This window comes from Lonchura striata, chromosome 16 (genome assembly GCF_046129695.1).
Source record: "Lonchura striata isolate bLonStr1 chromosome 16, bLonStr1.mat, whole genome shotgun sequence".
In the NCBI taxonomy this organism is placed as follows: Eukaryota; Metazoa; Chordata; class Aves; order Passeriformes; family Estrildidae; genus Lonchura; species Lonchura striata.
Window position 1 is genome coordinate 3,132,869 of NC_134618.1, and position 21,466 is coordinate 3,154,334.

A 21,466-nucleotide genomic window follows, 5' to 3' on the forward strand; every position below is an offset into this window, starting at 1 on the left:
CCAAACCCCCGCCCCCGACAGAGACACGAGCCCCCGCAGTGTGCAAAATATTTATTTATACTTCAAAAAGGTCTGGGGGGGGTTAGAGCGGGGACCCCCCGCGCCCCCATCCCGAGCCAGGCCCCCGTGCCGGGGGTCAGCAAAGCGGGCCCGGGGCGCGGGGAGGGGGGCTGTGCCTCCGAGGGCACTGCCAAAATGATTGTGCCGGTCTCAGCCGATTCCTGCCGGGCTCTCCCCGTATCCTTCTTTTTATTCTTTTTTATTATTATTATTATTATTATTCCTCTTTCTTTTATTTATATTTATTTTGGCATAGAAAAATAAATGGCTCCTCTTTTGGCACCAGTCCTTCGTGTGCAAGTGCAGGTCCTGGAAAGGGGGTCCGGGAGCCGGCGGGGGTCCCCGGGCCCGGCTCCTTCCCGAGGGGCGGCGGCGCCGGGGCGGGGCCGGAGCTTCCCCTGGGGCCGGGCACAGCGGGGGCGGCGGGGACACCGGGGCGGGCGGCGCGCTCGCTAGCACCGAGGGGACGGGCGGCGGGGTGGCCTGTCCCCATGTCACGCGCGGGGACCCCCCAGCCCCTCCGCCGGGCTCGGCAAACAAACGAACCGCAGGGTCGGGGCGAGGGGGCGGGCTAGGGCGGGGGGGGGATCTGTGCCCCCAGCAGGTCGTAGGCGAAGATGTTCCAGAAGACGGCGAAGAGCAGGAAGGTGCCGTAGGACAGCAGCAGCACCCACCAGCCGCACTGGTCCTGCAGGCTCTCCTCGTAGCTGCGCAGGATGGTCAGCCCCATGCTGATGCCCACGATGGCCCCCGCCAGGTGCGCCATGAAGCTGGGCTGCGGCCCCGAGGCCGGCAGCGGCGGCGAGAAGCGGAGCCAGACGGCGCGGCCGACCTCGGAGCTCACTGCGGGACGGGCCGGAGCTGCTGAGCCCGCCCGGGGCCGCGCGGCCGGGGCCAGGGACGGGGGCGGTACTCACTGCACACCAGCGCCAGCACCATCCGCAGCAGCTTGTAGGGACAGCGCATCCCGGCCCAGTTCTGCGGGAACGGCAGCGAGGAGGGAGGGAGGGAGGGATGGATGGATGAAGGATGGATGGATGGATGGATGGATGGATGGATGGATGGATGGACAAGGGATGGATGGATGGATGATGGATGATGGATGGATGGATGGACAAGGGATGGATGGATGGATGATAGATGGATGGATGGATGGATGGATGATGGATGGATGGATGGATGGATGATGGATGATGGATGGATGGATGGATGGACAAGGGATGGATGGATGGATGATGGATGGATGGATGATGGATGATGGATGGATGGATGGATGGATGATGGATGGATGGATGGATGGATGGACGGATGATGGGCTGGCACAAGCAATGCTCCAGCACAGAGGTGGGGACTGCTGCCAGAGCCCCTGGAATGCCCCATGGAGCCCCCTCAGGTCCCTGCTCCTTCCCACCCACACCCACCCCATGTCTCCCAAGGTGGTCCCTCTGTGACAGTGCCACCCCTAATGCCACCCCACAGCATCCCCCACCAATGCTGCCCACCCACAGTGCCAGCCACCCCATGGCATCCCTCCATAATGTCCCACCACCATGCCCAACCTGCAGACAGCTCCCGTCCCCATTGTCACCCCATGGCATCCCCCACCGTGCTGCCCACCCTACAGAGTCATCCACCCCTGTCCCCCCTTCTGTGTCCCCTTGTCCCCTGGCTGACCATGACGACGTTGGCGAGGTGAGCAGAGCAGAGGGCGTAGACCCCCCCCGAGCCCCCGACCAGGGGGGCCCTCATGTCCGTGATGGAGACCGTGAGGGAGCCTGGGGGCACAGACAGGGCTCAGCACGGGGTCTCGCCCCCACAGCATTCATTAATTACTGTCTACATTAATTAATTACAGCCTGCATTGCCCCCCAGCCCCTGGCCGAGTGATGCTGGCACTGCAGGGTGGCAGCCAGCAGAGCCCAGCATCCCCACCAAACTCGGTGTGACCTCCCCGTGCCCCCCCGGGCTGGTGACAGGGACGGGGGGGATGGGGACAGTCCCCCCGGGGAGCACCCACCTGCCAGGACCCCGGCCAGGTAGAGGAAGCTGATGCGCAGGATGCCGTGCACCATCTCCAGGGGCACCCCGATCATCAGCTGCAGGAGGGCGTTGAACCCCAGCTGCTCCAGCCTGCCCGGGCACAGGAGGGGACAGGCTCAGCCTGCAGAGCCCCCGGGATGTCCCCAGCGTCCCCCCCCAGCGGGACCTACCCCACGTGCATGAACATGTAGGTGAGGAAGCGCCAGGCGCGCGCCCGGTGCCCGGGGTGATAGACCAGGGGGCTCTTCATGTACTCGGGGTGGTAGGTCTGCAGCACCCACTTGTTCAGCCGGGCCCCGTAGCACAGGAACACGATGATCTGTGACAAACCCCGTGGCTGTCACCCCCCTTCACCCCACATCTGAGCCCCACAAGGGCACCAGGATGTCACAGCTGGGGTCACCCATCCCCCCTGCCCCAGCTCTGAGTCCCACGCGTGGGCACAAGGAGGTCACAGACAGGGTCCTCACTCCCTTCGCCCCAGATGTGAGCCCCCCAAGGGCACCAGGACATCACAGCTGGGGTCACCCGTTCCTCCTACCCTGGATCTGAGCCCCTCCATGGGTCCCACCCATGAGCACAAGAACATCACCACTGGGGTCACCCATCCACCTCTGTCCCGGGTCTCAGCACCACCAAACGCACCAGGACATCACAGCGAGGGTCACCCAAACCTTCACCCCCTATCTGAGCCCCTCTGTGGGCACCAGAACATCACGACTGGGGCCCCCCAGCCCCACCGCCCCAGGTGTGGGCACAAAGCTGTCACCTGCAGGGTCACACATCCCTTCAGGTCAGCTCTGCGTGCACAGCAGCTCACAACCGTGCTGCCCGCCCCGGTCTGATCCCTGCCGAGGTCCCCGGGACCCTCCCGCCGTGCCGTACCTGGGTGAGGGTGACGGCTGCCATGAAGACGGGGGGCGGGCAGGTGCGGTGCTGGTAGAAGTACCAGCGCCGGTCCATCTCGCAGGGCAGGATCTCGTAGGCCACGTAGCGGACGAAGCGTTTGTAGATGCCGAGGCCGGTCTCGTCCAGCAGGACGTCGCGGGGCAGCGCCCGCTGCCCGTTGGCGATGGCGCGCTTGAAGCTGCTGGAGCGCTTGCTGCTCATCTGCGGGGAGAGACCGCGGGGGCAGCTCGGGACCGGCCTGGGGCCGCCCCCGGCCCGCCGCCCCCTCCAGCCACAGCCCGGACGAGCCACCCCGCGCCAGGGGAGACCCTGGGGACCGCCGGTGTCCGCCCCCCTCCCCAGGGGCGCGGGGAGGTGCCCGGCGCCCGCCCCGGGCTGGCACCCGCGCCGCCCCCGCGGCCGCCCGGCACTGACCAGGTCTACCAGCTCCTGGTAGCAGACCTGCCCCTCGTCGTTGCCCTGTGCCAGGGCCACCAGCATGTCGAGCTTGGCGGGGTCCAGGGGCAGCTCATGGCTGTGCACCAGGCTGGCGAACGTCTCCACGCCGATGAAGCCGGTGTTTTCGGGGTCGAGCTGCGGGGGCACGGCGCGGAGCGTCACGGCGGCGCCGCGGCTGCGGCTCCCCGCTCGGCTGGGGACACCTCCCGCTGCCCCTGGCGCCTCACGCCTGGCTCCGCGACACCCGTCCCTGCCTGTGCGAGGGGCACGGCAGCCTGCAGCCGCCCTGGGCCGTGCCCCGTGCCGTGCCGCTGTCCCCGGCTCCCCGCGGCGCAGCCAACACTCTCCCACTCAGTTATTCCTCGCCGCCAGCAGCCTGCCAGCCAGGAAGCCACCAAGCTAAACACACGCGCAGCCCTGGCACCAACCTCCTCCTCCTCCTCCTCCTCCTCCTCCTCCTCCTCCTCCTCCTCCTCCTCCTCCTCCCGCCGCCCTTGCCGCCGGCCGCTGGCACCCACCGCGCCCTGCCCGGGGCACCCGCGCCACCCTCGGGGGCCAGAGCGGGCCGGGCACCCCGAGCCCTGCAGGGACAGCGCCCCACGGGCACCCAGCGCCACGGGGTGCCCGACACGGGACCGCTCATGGGCACAGAGAGCCCGGGATGGCACGGGAGAGTGGAGATGGGGAGAGGGCACCCACGGCCAGAGCACAGCCCTGCAATCACCCTGAGGTGCTGTGGGGCTCGCTCTTTGCTTCTGCGGGAAGAGGAGTGCGGGAGAGGAGCCTCACCCTCGTGGGATGGGCAGGAAAAGGAGTGCTTGGGACATGGGATCCTGTCCCCGCCGGGTGGGCACCCTGTCCCCCCCTGCTCCCCCGGCAGGAAACAGCCACAGCCCCTTTCCCAAGGGGGTTTGGCTGCCCGGAGAGGGGTGCAGGGAGGGATGAGGGGTGCGGGGAGGGATGAGGGGTGCGGGGAGGGATGGGGGATGTAGGGTGGGATGGGGGGTGCAGGGTGGGATGAGGGGTGCAGGGAGGGATGAGGAGTGCTGGGAGGGATGGGGGGTGCAGGGAGGGATGAGGGGTGCAGGGTGGGATGAGGGGTGCAGGGTGGGATGGGGGGTGCAGGCAGCACCTACAACCTCTCAGCAGCCACCAGCCCATGGGAGCAGCCCCAGCCATGGGGGGCGGGAGCACCCTGGTGTCACCCGTCCCCCTGCCCCGCACCCATCAGTCACCCCACAGGCTCCACGTGTGTGTGTGTCACTCCGGGACCTGGCACACGCTGTCCCCACGCTGGCACATACTGAGCCACCGGCCCCAAGAGCGCCAAGAGCCCTGTCAGCACCCAGGGAACCCCTTTCTGCTTTTGGGGTGCATGTTCCCCCACCCCAACCTCACTGGCACCCTACGACCCCCCGGGAGAGCCCAATCCCCAGCCCCCAGCCCTCCCAGCGCTGCTCATTCCCGGGGAAGATGCTGCTCATTCCCGACGAGCTCGGGTTCACACGGAGTCCCCGTGCCCGAGGGTGGGGTGACATGGGGGACAGCACCGCGGCTCCCGGGCTGGGGGACTCAGCCAAGGTCACGGAAACAGCGGGGGGCGAGTGGGGGATCAGTTCATTTTCCTGACCCCCAGGAAATTCCTTCCCCATGCCCAGGGGAGAGCTGCCAGCTGGGCCAGGGCAGGGCGGGGATGGAGGGACGAGGCGCTGGAGCTCAAGGGGGGCTGCTGGGGGCCGGGGGACCGCGGGTGGAAACCCCTGGAGGCCCCGAGGTGCCGCGAGCAGAGCCCCACGCCGCGCAGCGCTGATGCTCCACGGCCTCATCCCGCAATCAGGTCACGGGGGTGGGTGCAGACCCCCGCCCCGCCGGCGGGACCGAGCCCACGGCACCCCCGGGGCTCCATCCGGCACCCAAACCCCGCCGGCGGCGCCGGGGCTCCGTGCCCGGCACCCCTCGTCCTTGAGGGCGCACCGGGCAGGATCCGAGCGGCGCTGGCGGAGGGAGAGGCCACAAGTGAGACGAGTCGCGCGTTCGCAGCGGCACAAGGCGGGGGATCCCGCAGGGCGGTGATGAGGGGCGCCGAGGGGCGCTGGCGGGGCTGGCACGGCCGCGGTGGCCGCTCTGAGCGGGCAGCGCTGCCCGCGGCGCGCCAGCCGTGCCCGGTGCCGCGAGCATCCCCGCCCCGGTAGCGATGGCCGGTGTCCGCCGGGGCCCCCCCCGAGCGCAGCCCGGTGCCCGGTGCCCCCCGGGCGGCCTCACCTGCTCCTGGATGAGCTGCAGCAGGGAGCTCCTGTCCATGCACCCGGCGGGCTGAGGGCTCCGCCGCTCCCCCGCGCCCGGGGCCGGCGAGCCGGGCAGGGGAGCGGCGCGGGCGGCGGGGGCGGCGGCGGGGGCGGCTCTCCCCGCCAGCCCCGCGTTGCGGCGGGCCCGGGAGCGAGCGGCGAGCGGCGGCGCCGGGAGCCGCCGATGGCAGCGGGGCGACGGCGGCGGCGGGGGCGGGAGCGGAGCCGAGCGGAGCCGCCCCCGCCGCAGCGCGCGGCGCAGCGCCCCCCCCTCCCGCACCCCCCGCCGCCGCCGCCGCCCGGGAACCGGGACCCGCCCCGCCGGCAGCGCCGGGACACGGCCCACGGCACGGGCGGAGAGCCCACACCCGGCGCTCGCAGCGCGGGATGGTGCCGGCATCCCGGTACGGCTGCGGACATCCCGGTACAGGTACCCACATCCCGGTACAGGAACCTGCATCCCAGTACGGGAACCTGCATCCCGGTACAGGTACCCACATCCCGGTACGGGAACCTGCATCCCGGTACAGGTACCCACATCCCGGTATGGGCACCTGCATCCTGGTACCAGTACCCACATGCCAGTACCGATACCCACATCCCAAATTGATAACTGCATCCTGGCATGACACCTGCATCCCAGTGTGGTATCTACATCCCAGCACTGGCACTCACATCCCAGTACTGGTACCCACATCCTGGCCCAGTTCCTGCCTCCCAGAACAGCTGTGTGGATTCCTGCATCCCGCTCCCCGTGTCCCAGCACTGATACTCACACCCTGGTATGGGACCTGGGTCCTCTGTGATCTCCGTGTCCCGGGACAGGGTCTGCATCTTGGAATGGGGACTTGTATTGCATTTCCAGTACTGCATCCCAGTACAGGTACATGTATTCCTGCGTCCACATCCTGGTACATGGTTTTGCAGCTGCACCCTGCTAGAGGAATCCATATCCTGGTACAGTACCAGCAGCCCCGAATGGCCAGCAGCATCCCAGAATGGCCACCAGCATGCCAGCACCAGGTACCTGCTGAATCTGGCAGAGGCGACTGCAAACATCCCCTCATCCTGAGACGGCACCCACAGGCCAGCACAGTCCGGGTACATCCCACAGGCACAGGGGCCACAGAGCCTGCCCTGCTGTCCCCTGCCCAGCACCGTGCTCATGGGACAGCCTGGCACTGCGCCCCTGCAACTGGCACCTCTACGGGACATGCCCAGTGTCACCCAGGCCGGGCTCCCCTGGCTCCCCAGGCAGGGCAGGGGTGTCCCCAGGACCCATCCCTGGTCCTGTCCTCACTTCCCAGAGCCGCGGCTCAGCCCCAGCGAGGTGCCCAGGGAGCTCTGGGCTCCCCAGCCCTGCAGGCTTTTCCCTGGGGAGGGGCTGTGGCCGTGGGCCCCCGGCTGCCAGGCGTGTGCCCTGTCCCTCAGCTGTGTCTGTGCCAGCGCAGCGCCCGTGCCCCGCACACCAGAGCTATTCACACCCAGCAGGGCGCGTGGGCCCGCAGCTCCCGTGGGATCCAGCCTGGTTTGGAGTCACCAGGGAGCAGCGCGCGACCCGTCCCCCTCGGGATCGCCTCCTCTGCTGGCACGGCAGCACGGCTGTGTCCCCCAGCCCTGTCCCCTGGCTGCCCGTGTGGGAAGGGTCCCCTCTCCCACCCCCCAGCCCACAGCCATCCCCCCTCATGTGGGAGCGGTCCGACCCCATCCAGTGCCAGTGCAGAGGCTCTGGAAAATCCTTTTCTCTGGCTGCGCCCACATTGCCTGTGCCCAGAGCCCGTGGCTGAGGCTGCAGAGACAGAAATAGCTGAGGGAAAAGCTGCCATGGCAAAACAGGAGCAGGGAGGGAAGGTGGAACAACCCTGGGAGCTGCAGGTGCAGGGAGAAAGTGTCTGCAGGGAAGTGGGGAGCCCCAAACCCCACACGGAGACAGGCACAGAGATCCACAGCTCCCAGGGCAGCCAGAGCTCCTGCTTCCCATGGATCCCGGGCAGAGAACCACGGCATGGATCCATCGCCTCCTTCCCTGTCTCTCCACCCTGGCTGGCACTTGTAGAAGGATCTGTGTCCCCAAGCACCAAGGAGTCCTGGCCAGCCCCAAGCCTCATCCCACCACACCAGGCCCTAAATGGCAGAAACTGCCCCCAGCAGGGCAGCCCAGGCAGGGTCCTGCTCCCCAGGTGACACAGGACACGGTGTGCAAGCGCAAGGTGTGTAAAAATTTATTTTGCCGTAGAGAACAAACCCAAAACATTACAGCCCCAGCAGATGTGGAGCAGGGAGACACCAGGCACGGGCCTGGCTGGCAGAGCCACGCACGGGGGCACAGAGAAGGACACTGAACACGAGGGACATGGCCCTGGCAGTGCCAGGGACCAGGGGCCAGCAGTGAGTGTGTGCCCGACGGGCAGAGCAGCTCCAGCACAGGCAGGGACACCCAGCTGGGGACAGCAGGATGGGGACACCACCCTGGGGGTGTCCCTGGGAGATGCCAGTGCTACCCTGTGATTTCTCCATCCCCTTGCTGGCTCCAGGCCACGATAAAACATTTAAATAGACGAAACACAGAAAAAGCAGCTCTGGGTGCTACCTAGGAGCTCCCCCACAGCTGCCCAGAAAGTGCAACCCTGAGCGTGCTGGGGAAGGCCAGGCTGGTGCCAGGGCCAGGCTGGTGCCAGGGCCAGGCTGGTGCCAGGGCCGATCCAGGCTCCCCTGGGGGGACAGGAATGCAGGGATGGGTGCTGGCCTTGCTCTTTGGGACTTGCAGACAGGGACATTGCCCCAGTGGGTGCTGAGCTCAGCCCCAGCAGCTGAAACCAGCTCAGGTGTGGGCAGGGCACACGAGACAGGACTGAAGGAGCTTCCAGTGGTGCCAGGAGATGCAATGCCCAGAGCCCCACACTCTGGACAGAGCCCCCACAGAGGGGACAGCAGGTCACAGGGCCTACCTAGGGCACAGTGTGGCACCAGCTCAGTGATGGCACTGCCAGGGAAAGACTGGGCACACAGTGGACATCCAATGCCCTCCAGTCCTTACCAGGGCTCCCAGAGCCTGCAAATACTGCTGGCCATGAATACTGGTGGCCAGGGGTGGGGAGGAGGCAGGAAAGGAGGGCAGATGGACCCAGAGCCTGGCACGCTGCAGGCCTCACAGGATTTCTGTGTAGGAACAAGAGAAAGGAGCTGAGGACAAACCCTGGCTGTCACTGCCCCCGTGTCCCAGCAGGAGGGGCCAGGCCTGGCCACACACTGGGGCTGGGGGTGTCGGTGCCTGGCCCTCCCTCCCCGGCTGCCTTTGCCAGCGCTGGCTGAGGGAAACCGGGGCAGGAGATGGAGCTGTGCCCCAGGGAGCTGCAGCCATGAGCTCATCTGACAGCTCAGCTGCTGCTGGAGCTCCCAGAGGCCCCGGGAGCGTTGTGCCCTCCAGAATTGAGGGCACCAGAACAGCCCTCAGCGGAGGGGATGTGCCAACAGACACTGAAACACTCATGTTTGAGCTTAAAAACAAGCGTTAAAAAAATTGAACAGAATAGAATACGAGGGTGATCCTCCAGCTGCTGGTGAGGCAGAACTCTCCTGGCAGAGCTGCCTGCCCTGTGGCCACGGGGGCCAGGAGGCCACAGGGTGAGGCTGGCCGGTGCCAGGGGTGGGTCCTGCTGGTGCTGAGAAGTCTGGCTTCACTGGTCCTGCAATCCAGGCTGGGGCAAGGGAGGATTTCCTACCAGGGGCCAGCCTGAGGCGGGGCCCCTCTGGGCGTCGCTGGGGATGGGAGCTGGTGTCACAGGGACAGAGCGGGGAGTGGCTCTCACTTGTTCTTGGCCAGCAGGCGGTACAGGGTGAAGCCCACCAGCGCCGTCACCGCCGCCCCCAGCGCCAGCCGCAGCCAGAAGGACGCGGCTCCCAGCTCCACGGCGTTCAGGTGGCTGCAAGCAAACACAGGAGAGGCTGCTGAGCGTGGCTGTCCCGCTGCTCCCACCCCACACAGGGAGCCTGGGGGTGCCAGGGGTGAGCCCAGCACAGGGGGGAACAGCCCAGTGAGAATCTGAGAGACTCCCCGACCCTGCAAGCGGAGCTCTCGTCACCCGGCATCACCATCCAGCCAAGGGAGGGCTGTGGGACGGATGTGGCTGTCCCCTCCCCTGCCCTGGAACAGCTCTCCAACACCTAAATAATTATACAGGTATCTGCCTTTCTAGGTCAAGCTGCCTTTGCAACTCCCAGTGCACAGAGAGCCGGGATGCCACCACGGGGACACTGGTGACAGGGACCAAAGGGCAGCGAGGGACAGGGCTGGGTGCTGCCCCAGTGTACACATTCCCTTCCCAAACACGTGCTGTCCTGCACTAACGTGCTCCTCTCCTCTCTCTCCATCCATAATTCATTCCCCACTACATCCGGGGAGCACAGCCAATCCCCGGCCCTCCATTACGCTGTTATTTATTTATACCACATACCCTAAGATATATTAAGAATATTTAAATTTTAATACTGCAGAGGGGAGGAAAAAAAAAACGCGTCAGCTCTAAAAATAAAGTTGTTTATTGAAAAGAAGCTGGAGGGAAAACTACTCACTAGTAATCCCATCCTGCCTTCCAATGCTCCCACATGCTCTCCCTGCCAGGGCTCAGCCCCTGGAGCTGTGCTCGTCCTTCCCAGCCCCGGAGCAGAGTGATTCCACCCACAAGGATCCTCCTCCCATCCCACAGCCTCCTCACCTCCTCTGACCTGCCTGGTGCTGTCCTACCCCATTCCCAGCCCCTCTGGGGTGCAGCTCCTCCCAGAGAGGCTGTGTGACAGAGGTCTTGCTTCACTGACCTCTTTTTCAGTCTGATCCTTCTCATCAGGAGAAAATAGCTGCCACCTCCCCCCCCCCCACTGCCCGTGGGCCTTGGCAAACTAAGCTGGCTACTCCTCTTCAGCATTTTTTTATCTTAGGCTTCAAAAATAAACACTCCTGTGGCAGGATCTATCTACTAAATCTGCCAGAGACATACACACAGGCAGAAGAAAACCTCCCCCCTCTGCAATTAGAGGAAGAAGTGGCTTTTCTGTTTCAATTATTTGTATAAACACGTGACAGAATCACAGAACCCTGCAATGGTTTGATTGGAAAGGAACCTTAAATCTCATCTCATTCCACCCCCTGCAATGTCCAGGGACACCTTCCACTGTCCCAGGCTGCTCCAAGCCCTTCCAACCTGGCCTTGGGCACTGCCAGGGATCCAGGGGCAGCCACAGCTCCTCTGGGCACCCTGTGCCAGGGCCTCACCACCACCCTGCCAGGGAACAATTCCTTCCCAATATCCCATCTAATCCTTCAGCTTAAGGCCATCCCCTCTTGTCCTGTCACTGCATGCCCTAGATGACACCAAAAGCTGCAGAGAAACCAAAGCAAAAGCAATATGGCAGAGGCAAGGCTGGGATACAGCCCCCTCCCCAGGCTGTGCTCCCACCAGAGCCCCCCCCATGGGAAGGATACTAACGGGAAGGTGGCAGCAGTGGCCAGTTTGGTGTAGACAGCGGTGCTGGGCGGTCCCTGGCTGTGGCAGGAGAAGAGGAAGGGTGGAGGGAGGCAGTGCTTGTAGCAGAACTCAGCTGGCAAGAGCCCTGGCTGCTGGCTGGCTTCTGGCAGGTCTGTCTTGGAGGCCACGAAGACACAGGGGATCTGGCTGTCCACGTAGTGCTGCTGCAGAGAGAGAAACCCCAGTCAGGGGCTGAGGACCAACCCCTGGCAGAGACGACTGCCACGAAGGCTGATGTCCCCCAGGCCCCTGGTGAAGTCAAACAGGACCCCTGTGGTTGCCCAGGACCACAGTGAAGTCCCTCAGGGTCCCTGGCAGCCTACCTTATAGATGCTGGCACAGTAGCTGAAGGATTTGGGGTCGCTCAGGCTGTAGATGAAGCAGGCGACGTCGCAGGCTGTGTCCGAGGGCTTTGAGAACGTGGTGTCAGCACTGACCTCGTACAGCTGGGGCAGAGGGGACAGGGCTGTGGCACTGCTGTGTCCCAGGGCCAGCTGCTCCTCACACCGGCACATGGACCATGCCAGCACAGCCACGGCCCAGCCCCCCGTGCCAGGATACAGGGACACAGCCCAGCCCTGCTCAGAGCCAGGCACAATTCCCTGCTCCCCCAGACTTACTATGAGGTACTTCTCCTGGCCATTGACCTGCACTGTGTTGATGGTGTAGAGGGATGGCTGTCCCGGGCTCTCCCTCTGGGCCTGTCACAAGGAAAACACCGTCTCAGGCAGTGGGGACAGGAGCAGTGCTGGGTGAGAACTGTTCCACGCTGCCCTGAGCCCTGCTGAACCAACAGTCCCCTGAAGGGCAGCCAGGGCCTGTGGTGAGACGTGGGGCTGCTGCTAGCAAGGCAGGGAAAGTCAGCACCACTGTGGCCAGAGCAGGGAAAGGCACAGCCCCTGGGGACAAGCAGAGGGAACAAACCCACTGCTTTAGCCACAATAAGGACACCAAAGCCACCAGCACGGAGAGGGTGTGAAGCACGGGCAGGGAGGGCATCACACAGGGGGTCTGGCCAGGGGCAGGGAGGTGCCACCATGGGACAGATCGCTCCAGGACCCCCAGCTGTGGCTCCTGCTCCACCCTGGGAGCGTGGCCAGGCAGGGAGCAGCCACTCACCGCCAGGCTCCTGCCGAGGAAGGCCTGCAGGAAGGCGGACTTGCCTGCGCCCCGCGCTCCCAGCACCTTGCACAGGAAGACGTTCCTCTGGGTCTGTCCTTTCTCCAGGTCAATCCTCTTCTCCCGGGTCACTGGCAGGAGAGAGGGTGGTGAGAGCCAGGAGGGACCCGAGCTGTGACAGAAGGGGAGGGCATGGCTGTACCTGTGAGGGCTTGGGTCTGGGAGTCCTGCTCCGAGAGGATGGGGTAGCCCAAGTAGCCCAGGCACTCCAGGCAGCGCCGTACGTCCAGGTAAGCCACGAGCCTGGAGAGACAGGGCACGCCAGGAGGGTCAGCAAGGGCTGAGTGATGTGACCAAGGGCCAGGGAGAGGGACTGAGCTTACGTCCACTGGCAGAGGAATCCATGCAGGGAAAGCAGGCCTTTATCAGTGGTGCATACCGTGTTGTAGAGCTCGGAGCCCCAGGGCACGCAGGGGAACACGCTGAAGAAGTTCTGCAGCTCTGTGTGCGACAGGGCTCCATCCTGGTCCTGCCAAAACACAGCGAGTCACCAGGGGAGGCAGGAGCCAGCCCGTGCCCAGAGGGGGCCCTGCCACACCGGCCACCTCCCCGCTGTGCCCGTCAATGGCAGGGATCGATCGACCGCAGCGAGGCCGGAGCTGGGCGAGCTCAGAGCCTGTGCCTCAGGGACTGCCAGCACTGCACTACAGCAAACATGCTGTGGGACTGCAGCTGCAACCAGGCAGGACTTGTCCACGCCCACCCCACAGCCTGAGATGCCGTTCCTGGCAGTCCTGGAGGCAGCTGTCCCACAGCAGCCTGCATCAGGCCAGCCTGGCCTTCCACAGGCCAACTCAGCACTCGGGCTGCTGTGCCTGAAGGGGACCTGCTGGTACCTGGGCACCCAGGGATGTGCATCCACTCAGTTCTGCCCTTCCCATGGCTACAGAGCTGACCTGGACACACAGGGATGTGTGTCCATCCTCTGCTGCTGTTCCTGAGCCACTCCCCGTTGCCACGGAGCTGCCATACCCCAGATGCACATCAACATCTGAATAGCCAGTCCGAGCAGGTGCATGCAGATCCAATACATCCCCTTCTCCCACGCTCCAAGAGTCTGAGTTTGGCACAAATGTGTTGCTTTCTCTCCAGCCTGGCAGCCTCCACCAGGCTGGCAGATGCTGGTGTTCAGTCCATGGCTGCTGGCCAGCAGCTGTGCCCACTTCCCTGCCTGCCTCCCTGCCCCATTCCCTGCCTGCTGCAGCCAGGGCACTACAAGGGCCATGCCAGCTTGATGCCAACTCAGACCCAGTCCCTCAAAATCCAAACTGCCCTTTGGCCAGGAGTAGTGACCACAACCCCACGTCCCTGATGGGCCATCAGACTACCTACAGCTTGCTGTGGCCACTTCCTGCTCCCAAAGCCTCCAAGGAGGGAATGCTGGGGCAGAGGAAAGCCCTTCCCTGGTGCTCTGTGGGCTCCCTGGCACAGAGGGGTGCTTAGGGGAGCAGGTGTGCCCAGGTGTGCAGCCCCAGCAGAGCATCCCCTCCCCTGCAGCCCCTGCCCTGCTGCCCACCTTGTCGTGCTTCTCAAAGAGCCTCTGCAGGAACTGGTATCCCAAGTGGTTGAGCTCCGTGGAGCAGCCCGGGGGCACACGGAACCTGTTGGGAAAATCATGGAATTATTTAGGTTGGAAAAGTCCTCTCTGATTTAGTCCAACTGTTCCAACACTGTCAAGGCTACCACTGACCCACATCCCCAAGTGCCACATCTACATGGCTTTAAATCCCTCCAGCTGCCCTGAGCAGCTGTGCCAGTACCTGACCACCCTTTTCAGCAAAGAAATTTTTCCTACTACCCAACCTAAACCTCCCTTTTATCTTTCATACCTTATTCTCCAGTTCAGACACTCAAATGAACCTCCTCAAGCCCTGAACGAAGGGCAGTGTGTGAGCACATCTCACCCAGAGGACACAGCTCCCCACTCCCTCCCTGCTCAAGGTCAGCTGTTGCCTCCAGGCCTGGCTATTCATTCACACAAAGGAGGATCCCCTGAGGATGCACAGTGGCCTTTCCTTGGCACATCCCAAGCAGCCCAGGAGACGCTGTGCCCTCGCTTTGCCTCATGCCCAGGGTTTCAGCAGGGCACAGCAGTGCCCCGGGGTGCCATCCACCAGCGTGTCCCTGTCACCTCCTGCAGCCTGCTCTCTGGGAAGAGGAGGAGGCAGCTCCCAAGCCAAACCCTTCCATTCCTGCCAGCTCCCCATTTCCAGAGTGGCAGGCAGCAGAGAAGAGACAGCAGCCGCACAATCAGCCCTGCTGACAGCTCACTGCTCCCGACAGAGCTGCTCTGCTTCGCTCAGCCAGGGACACAGCAGCCTCCAAGAACCCCTTGCTGATGTCAAGGCAAGTCTGGATTTCATTCCCAACCTTCCTGTCTGCCTAAATCAGCAGCCCCTGACCCCACGTGTCAGCTCCTGCCCCAGGGGAAGGCAAGGACTGCGAACCTGACCCTGAGCTAAGGGCCCAGAGCAGCTCCTGGGGTACAGAAGGATGCAGCCAAGGTGCTGGGGCTGCCGTGCACCACGGGCTGAGACCCCCTGCCAGCCCTGGACACGCACTGTGGGTACAGGTAGTCATCTGTCAGCTCCAGCTCGTCGTCGTAGCCGAAGCGGCGCAGGATGGTCCAGGTGGTCTCGTGCCGGCCCCTCTGGATGAAGAGGGTGTTGAGGAAGAGGAAGCCTGCAGGAGAGATCAGGGGGCTCAGCCACAGTGGAGTCAGTTCAGGCTCAGGGGTGCACTCCTCAGCCATGCTTTCCCTGAGAAAACAGACTGCTGGGACAGAGACACCTAGCAGCCACAGCAGGCTTGTTTTAACAAGAGGGATTAATTAGGCCTGGAATGAGAGCCAGGAGGCTCAGGACAAGGACAGGGCCCCCAGGGATGTGCTGGAGGAGGTGGGTCCCCCTATCCCCTGGGAAGGAGCAGGGAGCCCTCGGGCTGTTACCGTTCAAGGTGAGGCCATTGTCCTGCACCCCGTCTGTCGTGTTCTTCCACACAACCATCTTCACATCCTCCAGGGCCTGGGGAGCCAGGGGGTTTCCAAAACAAGACTTCTGCCTCCCAAGAGAATGAAGGCCATTGTCAGCAAAGCACCCAGAGAGCACAATGCTGTCTCACCAGGTTCCCTTTCCCCTGGCAAGGAATGGGGTTCCACCGAGGGAAAATCCACCCAGCTCATGGATTTCTGCCTCAGGCCTTGCTTGACCAAACCCCTGTTCTTCAATATCCCAGTAATTCAGGACTCTCAGAACCTCCAGAGCTTCCTGACCTTCCCATAGCAGAGCAAATCAGCCCAAGTTTAGGAAGATGGAACCCCACGTGCTCAGAGATACACCCTGCAGTGCTTCAGCTGTGCCACAGAAACACCACAGAGGAATGGGACAGCTGTGCTAGGAGGGGCAGATTCCCTGCTGGAAAGGGAATCCCAGGCACTGGGAACTCCTCAGCTCTGCAGCCACCCTACCTGGAAGTAGTTGAGCTCATCATCACTGAGGATCTGGTTGTTGTCCTGGTCCGAGAGGTTGAAGATCCGGGTCAGTGCTCGAGCACAGGCGGGTTTGAGCTGCAAGGACCAACCACGGTGACAATGACAGGCACCAGCCACAGCCTGGCCCTGCCTCCTGCAGCCCCACACACAGAGGGCTCCCTTCCTGCACCTCTAGGCCAGGACCACAGCCTCCGTGGAGGTGGGAGTCATGGACTCATCAAGGTTGGAAAACCCCTCCAAGAACAGTCCCCCAGCACTGCCAAGGCCACCACTAGCCCATGTCCCCAAGTGCCACATGCACAGAACTTTTAAACCCTTCCAGGAATGCTGACCCCCCTCCACCTGTGTCAGTGCCTGACCACCCTTACCATGAAGAAATTTTTCCTAATATCCCATCTAAAGTCAGAGAGGACAAACCACGGGGAATTTTTCTTCCAGACCCTTCCCTCCACAACCAAGACACAGCCTGGAGCATGAGGGCTTCTGCCCCAACACACCCAAGTCCTTGCAGGTGTCTGTCTGCCCAGCTGGCTGTACTGAGCACAGGAGATGGGCACTGCTCCCTTGGCCTGTCTGTGCCAGCCCAAACCCTCCACTTGCATTCCAAAACCTCCAGCCCAGAGTAGTGTGACGGGAAGGAGACTCCTCCAGGAGCCCACCTGCTTCTCCTCCGGGTCGTAGAGCGGGGCAGTGGGGTGCAGCACAGCTTTCTGGGCGTAGTAGAAGAGCTCAGAGATGTTCTTGAGGTTCTTGGCAGAGCACTGGGGATTCAGAAGAGACAGCCCTGACGAAAAGGGCTGGAGTAGAATGACACAATCTCCCCCAGCCAGACTAGCTGTGCCTCAAAGCCCAGAGCAACATTTGTCCACTGTGAGGAAAAATCCAAAGGGACAATCTCCTGGGTTTTGCTCCTGCTTTGCTGTGCCCATTCCACAGCCCCAGAACCAGCAGGGCTGTGTGGAACTCCAACTAGAGAGCCACAGAGGGCAGACACTGAAAGCTGCTCCTTGGCAAGGGGTAAAGGACAGAAAGCCCAAAGGGCAGGCTCTCAACCCCTGGACTTGTGTAGAGCAACACCACCAGGGCAGCTCTCCAGGAGCACAGAGGCTCCCTGACTGCCACCAAAGCAGCATTGCAACCCCTCAGGGAGGATCTGCACACCCCCCAGCTCCTCACCTCCACACAGGTCTCAATCTCCGAGAACTGGTTCATGATGGGCAGGATGACCTCCATGGAGCTGCCCACCTGCAGGTCAGACTTGTTTCCCACTAAAATAATGGGGATTCTAGGAAACACACAGAGCACAAGTGAGGCCACCCCTCTCCTGGTCCCAGCACTGTCCCAGCCATTGCTGCTCCCATGGGCAGGTTAGGGAAGCCCCAACTCTCCTCTGCAAGGTCCAGAGCAGCTTTTCTGCCTCCCACAGCCGGGAGCATCCATCTGGAGAAACAGACTGCCTGATCCTGCTTATGCTTTCACCCAGCAACAATATGCTCAGGAGCCTTTAATCCAGCACAACAGCCTTCTGCCCAAGAGATCCACACACAGAGTAAAGCTTCTGTGTTTCCAGTTCCCCCTGGCAGCCTCCTCTCCCTGCCTGGCTGAGAAGAGATCAAGGGAGGAGAAGGATTCCTGCTCAGTGACCCCCTGCCTCAGCTGGATCTCTGGTGGAGCAAAGTGCCCGTGTGCTTCTGCTCTAAGTGGTCTGACACAAACCACAGTCCTGGAATGGTTTTGGATGGGAGGGACCTTAAAGTTCATCTCATCCCACCCCCTGCCATGGGCAGGGACATCTCCATTAGACCATGGTTCAAGCCCCATTCAATCTGGCCTGGATCAAACCACAAAGCTGGTTTGCTCTCAGTACCCTCAGAAGGAGGTGAGGATGGTGGGCACCCCACAGCTCCCAGAATGCCCAAATTCTGCATCCACAGATCACACCCCACACAGTACCTGGATCCCTTTTCAAGTCCCCCGTTCACCATGGGGATCCACTTTGTGCGAATCTGGAAGGTGAGCAGAGGGAAAGGGCTGTTAGCACAGCCTGGGGAGGGAGAGGCAGCTCCCAGGCAGGCAGGAACAGGGCCCTGCAGCCATCTGCTCCCCAGCATTCCCTCACACCAGCAGGCAGAGCAGCCCCAAGGATGCTGGATGCCAGCACCAGGATGCAACAACCCTGTTGTCCTGCTGTGATGGAGCAGCCTTGGGTGGGGCTCAGCTTCGGCTTGCAGGAGTCTCTGACCCAAAATCCCACAGAGCCAGAGGCCATCAGTATGTACCCACACCACAGGGCTGCATGGAAACCCCTGGAAACCTCCTCTGGCCCTGCTGTTGGAACAGGGCCGTGGTGGGGATGGGTTACCTTGTCAATGGTGGCCTCCTTGGTGACATCGTACACCATGCAGACCACGTTGGCCTGCAAGAGAAGCAGGAGAGGGTGGAGAAGGGGTCCCTGCCACACTTGTGGCAGCAGGGAAGGCCAGGGCAGCAGGGAAGGCTGCCTGGACTGCCAGGGAAGCACAGCGGCCGAGCACACATGAGCATGGACACGTACACAGCCCCCCTGCCCTCAGCACAAGCCCACGAGCTGCTGGGAGCAGCTCCTGTGCCTCGGGAGCTGCTGGGAGCAGCTCCTGTGCCTCGGGAGCTGCTGCTCCCATGCCTGCTGGCCCAGATCCCCCTCCCACACCACCCGTGTCCCAGCCCTCCTCCCCTCCTGACCCCCTGCAGACAGGGCCAGCACCGAGGCTTTATCGGAAGCAGACAAGAGGGATCACTGGTCCTTTCAGCAGAGAGTTTAATGCTAATCCGAGGACACACAAGGGTTTAGGCAGGATTTCCTGGAGCCATTTAAAGCTTCTGTGTACTCCTCCTGTCTGGGTGGAGGGAGCAGGACCCCCATGCCCACCTCCTCGGCCGTTAGCCACCAGGGCTGGGAGATTAAATAGGTTTGCTCACGTGAGAGATGGTTTTATTATCCATAATTAAAAGGGCTTCATGTCTGCAGAATCAAAGTTAATCCCAGGGCAAAGAGCAGCTGGGTCAAACCCAGCCAGACAACTTAATTACTCCTCCATGGCTGCTCTGAGGGCTCCCTCAACCCTCCCTGCCTAGTGCTCAGGGGCTCCAGCTCCCAAATTAACTCCTCTGTGCTACCGCTTCATCAGGCAGCCACAGGGACTTAATGCAGGGAACAGGGGTCTTGCCCAAACCCAGCAACTGCTTCTCCCTCTTCTGAGTCCGTGGGGAATATCCCAAGGCTGAGAGCACAATGTCTGCTCCTGCCTCCTCCTCCTGCCCTGGGCAGCGAGCTGCCCCTGCCGCTCGCCTTCTGGAGGCTCCCTGGAGGGCCTGGACAAGCCACACACAACAGCTTACAAGGCAGAGCAGGATTAAACAAGCCTCCAAACAAACCAGGAGCATTAATCCGTGGATAATCAACTGCCTGTGCCTCTCTGGGTGGCTAACAGGGAGGGAGGGGAGCAGCTATGTCTCCCCTGGGGACCACAGCCTCCTGTCCCCATCCTGGCCAGCCCTGCTCACCTTGGCGATCTCCTCCTGCAGCTCCTCCTCCGTCTGCTCTGACTCTGGAAGGGGAATGAAGCCATCACCACCTGCCCAGGCAGGGCCACCCCACCCCAATCCCCTCAGCCAGGCAGGGAACGGGAGAAGCCAGGCAGGACAGGGCCCTACCTGAGTAGTCCACTATGTGTGTGGGGACCTTCTCAGGGGTGACATCAGCTGGGATCGTGATCTCCTCTGCCCGGGGGGGCACCTGCAAAGGCAGCACACCCCGTCCAGCCAAGCAGGACAGGTGACAAGGGACTTCAGAGCCTTGGCCACTGCCAGGGCTGGATGAGCTGTGGATCACGGATCGCTCTTGGCCCATCAGGCTGCAGCAGCCCCTTGCAGTCCAGCTCTTGTACAGGCAGTGTCCTCGAGGTGCAGCTTCAACCTGCCTCCCTCACACGAAGCTCCTGAAGCTGGTGGAGATAAGCCCTGGGCTCCCCTGGGAGCAGCACTGAGCTGCCTGTGTGGGCTGGGCTGGGAGCAGGGAAAGGGTGCAGGGCTGGTCCCCCCAAACCCGTGAGCTGATGCTGCCCATCACAACACCATGGAGGGCACCCATGGGCAGTGGGAGAAACCATGTGAGGCTCAGGGAAAATGTGCCTGGACAGATTGATCCCATTTCCCTACCTAAACTGTGCTGGCACAGCAAGCTGTCGAGGGGCACAGCTGGCTGGATGCTGCTGCTCACAGCTGGCCTAGCTCACCCATCTCCAGAGGGTGCAGCGGGCAGGGAATGAGGCTGGCCCCTTCCAAGGGCTCTGCGGTGGTGCCAGCCCTGCTGTGCTGGTGACAGAGACCCCCAGCAGCAGCAAGCACCAACACCCTGCTCAGGGCACAGAGAGCTGCGAGCCAGGATCAGCCCCCGAGTCGGAATGAGAGCACAAAGCGGGGCAAACACCAGCTCAGCCGGAGCTCCGGGCGGTCCTCACCGCCGGACCCGGAGCAGCCCCGCGGCTGTCGGGCAGACTCCGCCGTGCCAGCGGGGCCACGGGGCAGAGCTGTCCCCTGCGAGGGACGGCTGGGCGGCGCGCCTCCCCTCCCCACTCACCTCTTCAGGAAACTCCTCTCCCACCAGAGCCATGATCAGGGACGTCTTCCCCACCTGGGCTAGGAAATAAAGGGAGGACGTTGACATTGGCCCCGGCACGGCGGAGCCTGAGGGGGACAGGGCCGGCGGGAGCCACCATCGGAGCCGTGACACCGCGGATCGGCCGCTGACAACGACGGGCCCGGAGTAACCCCCGGTCCTGCCAGTGACGGGGGCTCCACCCGGGCCCCCCGCCCGCCCTGTCCCCGGGGATGCGGCGCAGGAGGAGCCCCGCGGCCCTCACCCTCCCCGAGCAGCAGGATCCGCACGTCCCGCTTCATGGCGGCGCCCGGCCCCCCCGGCCCCTTCCGGCCGCCCCGCCGCGCGGCGGCGCGGGCGGCGCCCCCTGGCGGCGCCAGCACAGCCGGACCTCCAGCGCTGCAATTCCGTGTTTATTAACGAGAACAGAACGCTCAGCGAGCGGCGCCGAACGGTGAACAGCGAACGGCACCGAACGGTGAACAGCGAGCGGCACCGAACGGCACCGAACGGTGAACAGCGAACGGCACCGAACGGCACCGAGCGGTATCGAACGGTGAACAGCGAACAGCACCGAGCGGCACCGAACAGTGAACAGCGAACGGCGCCGAACGGTGAACAGCGAACAGCACCGAACGGCGCCGAACGGCACCGAACGATGAACAGCGAGCGGCACCGAACGGTGAACAGCGAACGGCACCGAGCGGCACCGAACGGTGAACAGCGAACGGCACCGAACGGTGAACAGCGAACGGCACCGAACGGTGAACACCGAGCGGCACCGAACGGTGAACAGCGAGCGGCACCGAACGGCGAGCACGGCGAGCGGCGCCGCGGAACGCGCCCGGGGCCGGCCGGCAGCGCTGGGGGCGGCGGCTCGGGCGGGGTGCGGCCGCAGCCGGGCCTG

General features: G+C 63.3%; 2 protein-coding genes across 5 annotated transcripts in view; both read right to left on the bottom strand.

The window, feature by feature from the left end:
- Positions 1 to 497: 497 nt before the first annotated feature.
- Positions 498 to 5,818, bottom strand: RHBDL1 (rhomboid like 1). The gene is made up of 8 exons (XM_021529720.3): positions 5,710 to 5,818; positions 3,424 to 3,582; positions 2,986 to 3,210; positions 2,271 to 2,419; positions 2,078 to 2,190; positions 1,735 to 1,835; positions 978 to 1,038; positions 498 to 903 (listed from the first exon to the last, which is right to left on the bottom strand). Exons 1-8 carry the CDS (start codon positions 5,746 to 5,748, stop codon positions 632 to 634), a joined length of 1,119 nt encoding a protein of 372 aa, XP_021385395.1. The 5' UTR covers positions 5,749 to 5,818; the 3' UTR covers positions 498 to 631.
- A 2,120-nt stretch (positions 5,819 to 7,938) lies between these two features.
- The window catches only part of LOC110470222 (mitochondrial Rho GTPase 2), a 45,233-nt gene continuing 31,705 nt past the window's right edge, over positions 7,939 to 21,466 (bottom strand). The window contains exons 1-19 of one of the 4 annotated variants that reach the window (XM_021529680.3): positions 20,825 to 20,898; positions 20,542 to 20,600; positions 19,617 to 19,698; positions 19,467 to 19,510; positions 18,286 to 18,339; positions 17,877 to 17,929; positions 17,100 to 17,208; positions 16,583 to 16,684; positions 15,900 to 15,998; positions 15,381 to 15,489; positions 14,995 to 15,115; positions 13,950 to 14,034; positions 12,757 to 12,902; positions 12,576 to 12,676; positions 12,374 to 12,504; positions 11,875 to 11,955; positions 11,578 to 11,700; positions 11,216 to 11,418; positions 7,939 to 9,655 (exon numbers count right to left, since the gene is read on the bottom strand). In XM_021529680.3, the coding sequence (XP_021385355.2) occupies positions 9,538 to 9,655; positions 11,216 to 11,418; positions 11,578 to 11,700; positions 11,875 to 11,955; positions 12,374 to 12,504; positions 12,576 to 12,676; positions 12,757 to 12,902; positions 13,950 to 14,034; positions 14,995 to 15,115; positions 15,381 to 15,489; positions 15,900 to 15,998; positions 16,583 to 16,684; positions 17,100 to 17,208; positions 17,877 to 17,929; positions 18,286 to 18,339; positions 19,467 to 19,510; positions 19,617 to 19,698; positions 20,542 to 20,600; positions 20,825 to 20,861 (1,857 nt within the window). In that variant the 5' untranslated portion in view covers positions 20,862 to 20,898 and the 3' untranslated portion in view covers positions 7,939 to 9,537. Of the gene's footprint in view, positions 9,656 to 11,215; positions 11,419 to 11,577; positions 11,701 to 11,874; positions 11,956 to 12,373; positions 12,505 to 12,575; positions 12,677 to 12,756; positions 12,903 to 13,949; positions 14,035 to 14,994; positions 15,116 to 15,380; positions 15,494 to 15,899; positions 15,999 to 16,582; positions 16,685 to 17,099; positions 17,209 to 17,876; positions 17,930 to 18,285; positions 18,340 to 19,466; positions 19,511 to 19,616; positions 19,699 to 20,541; positions 20,601 to 20,824; positions 20,899 to 21,466 lie in introns of those variants that run through there. The other 3 variants (XM_021529682.3, XM_077786790.1, XM_021529684.3) reach the window with 3 other exon arrangements.

Excerpts from the sequence above, each read along its gene's own strand:
- RHBDL1 (XM_021529720.3), bottom strand. The coding sequence starts at position 5,748 with ATGGACAGGAGCTCCCTGCTGCAGCTCATCCAGGAGCAG. Across the intron at positions 2,420-2,985 it reads CAGCCGTCACCCTCACCCAG|ATCATCGTGTTCCTGTGCTA; the intron begins GTACGGCACGGC and ends GGTTTGTCACAG. Across the intron at positions 1,039-1,734 it reads ACCTCGCCAACGTCGTCATG|AACTGGGCCGGGATGCGCTG; the intron begins GTCAGCCAGGGG and ends CCGTTCCCGCAG.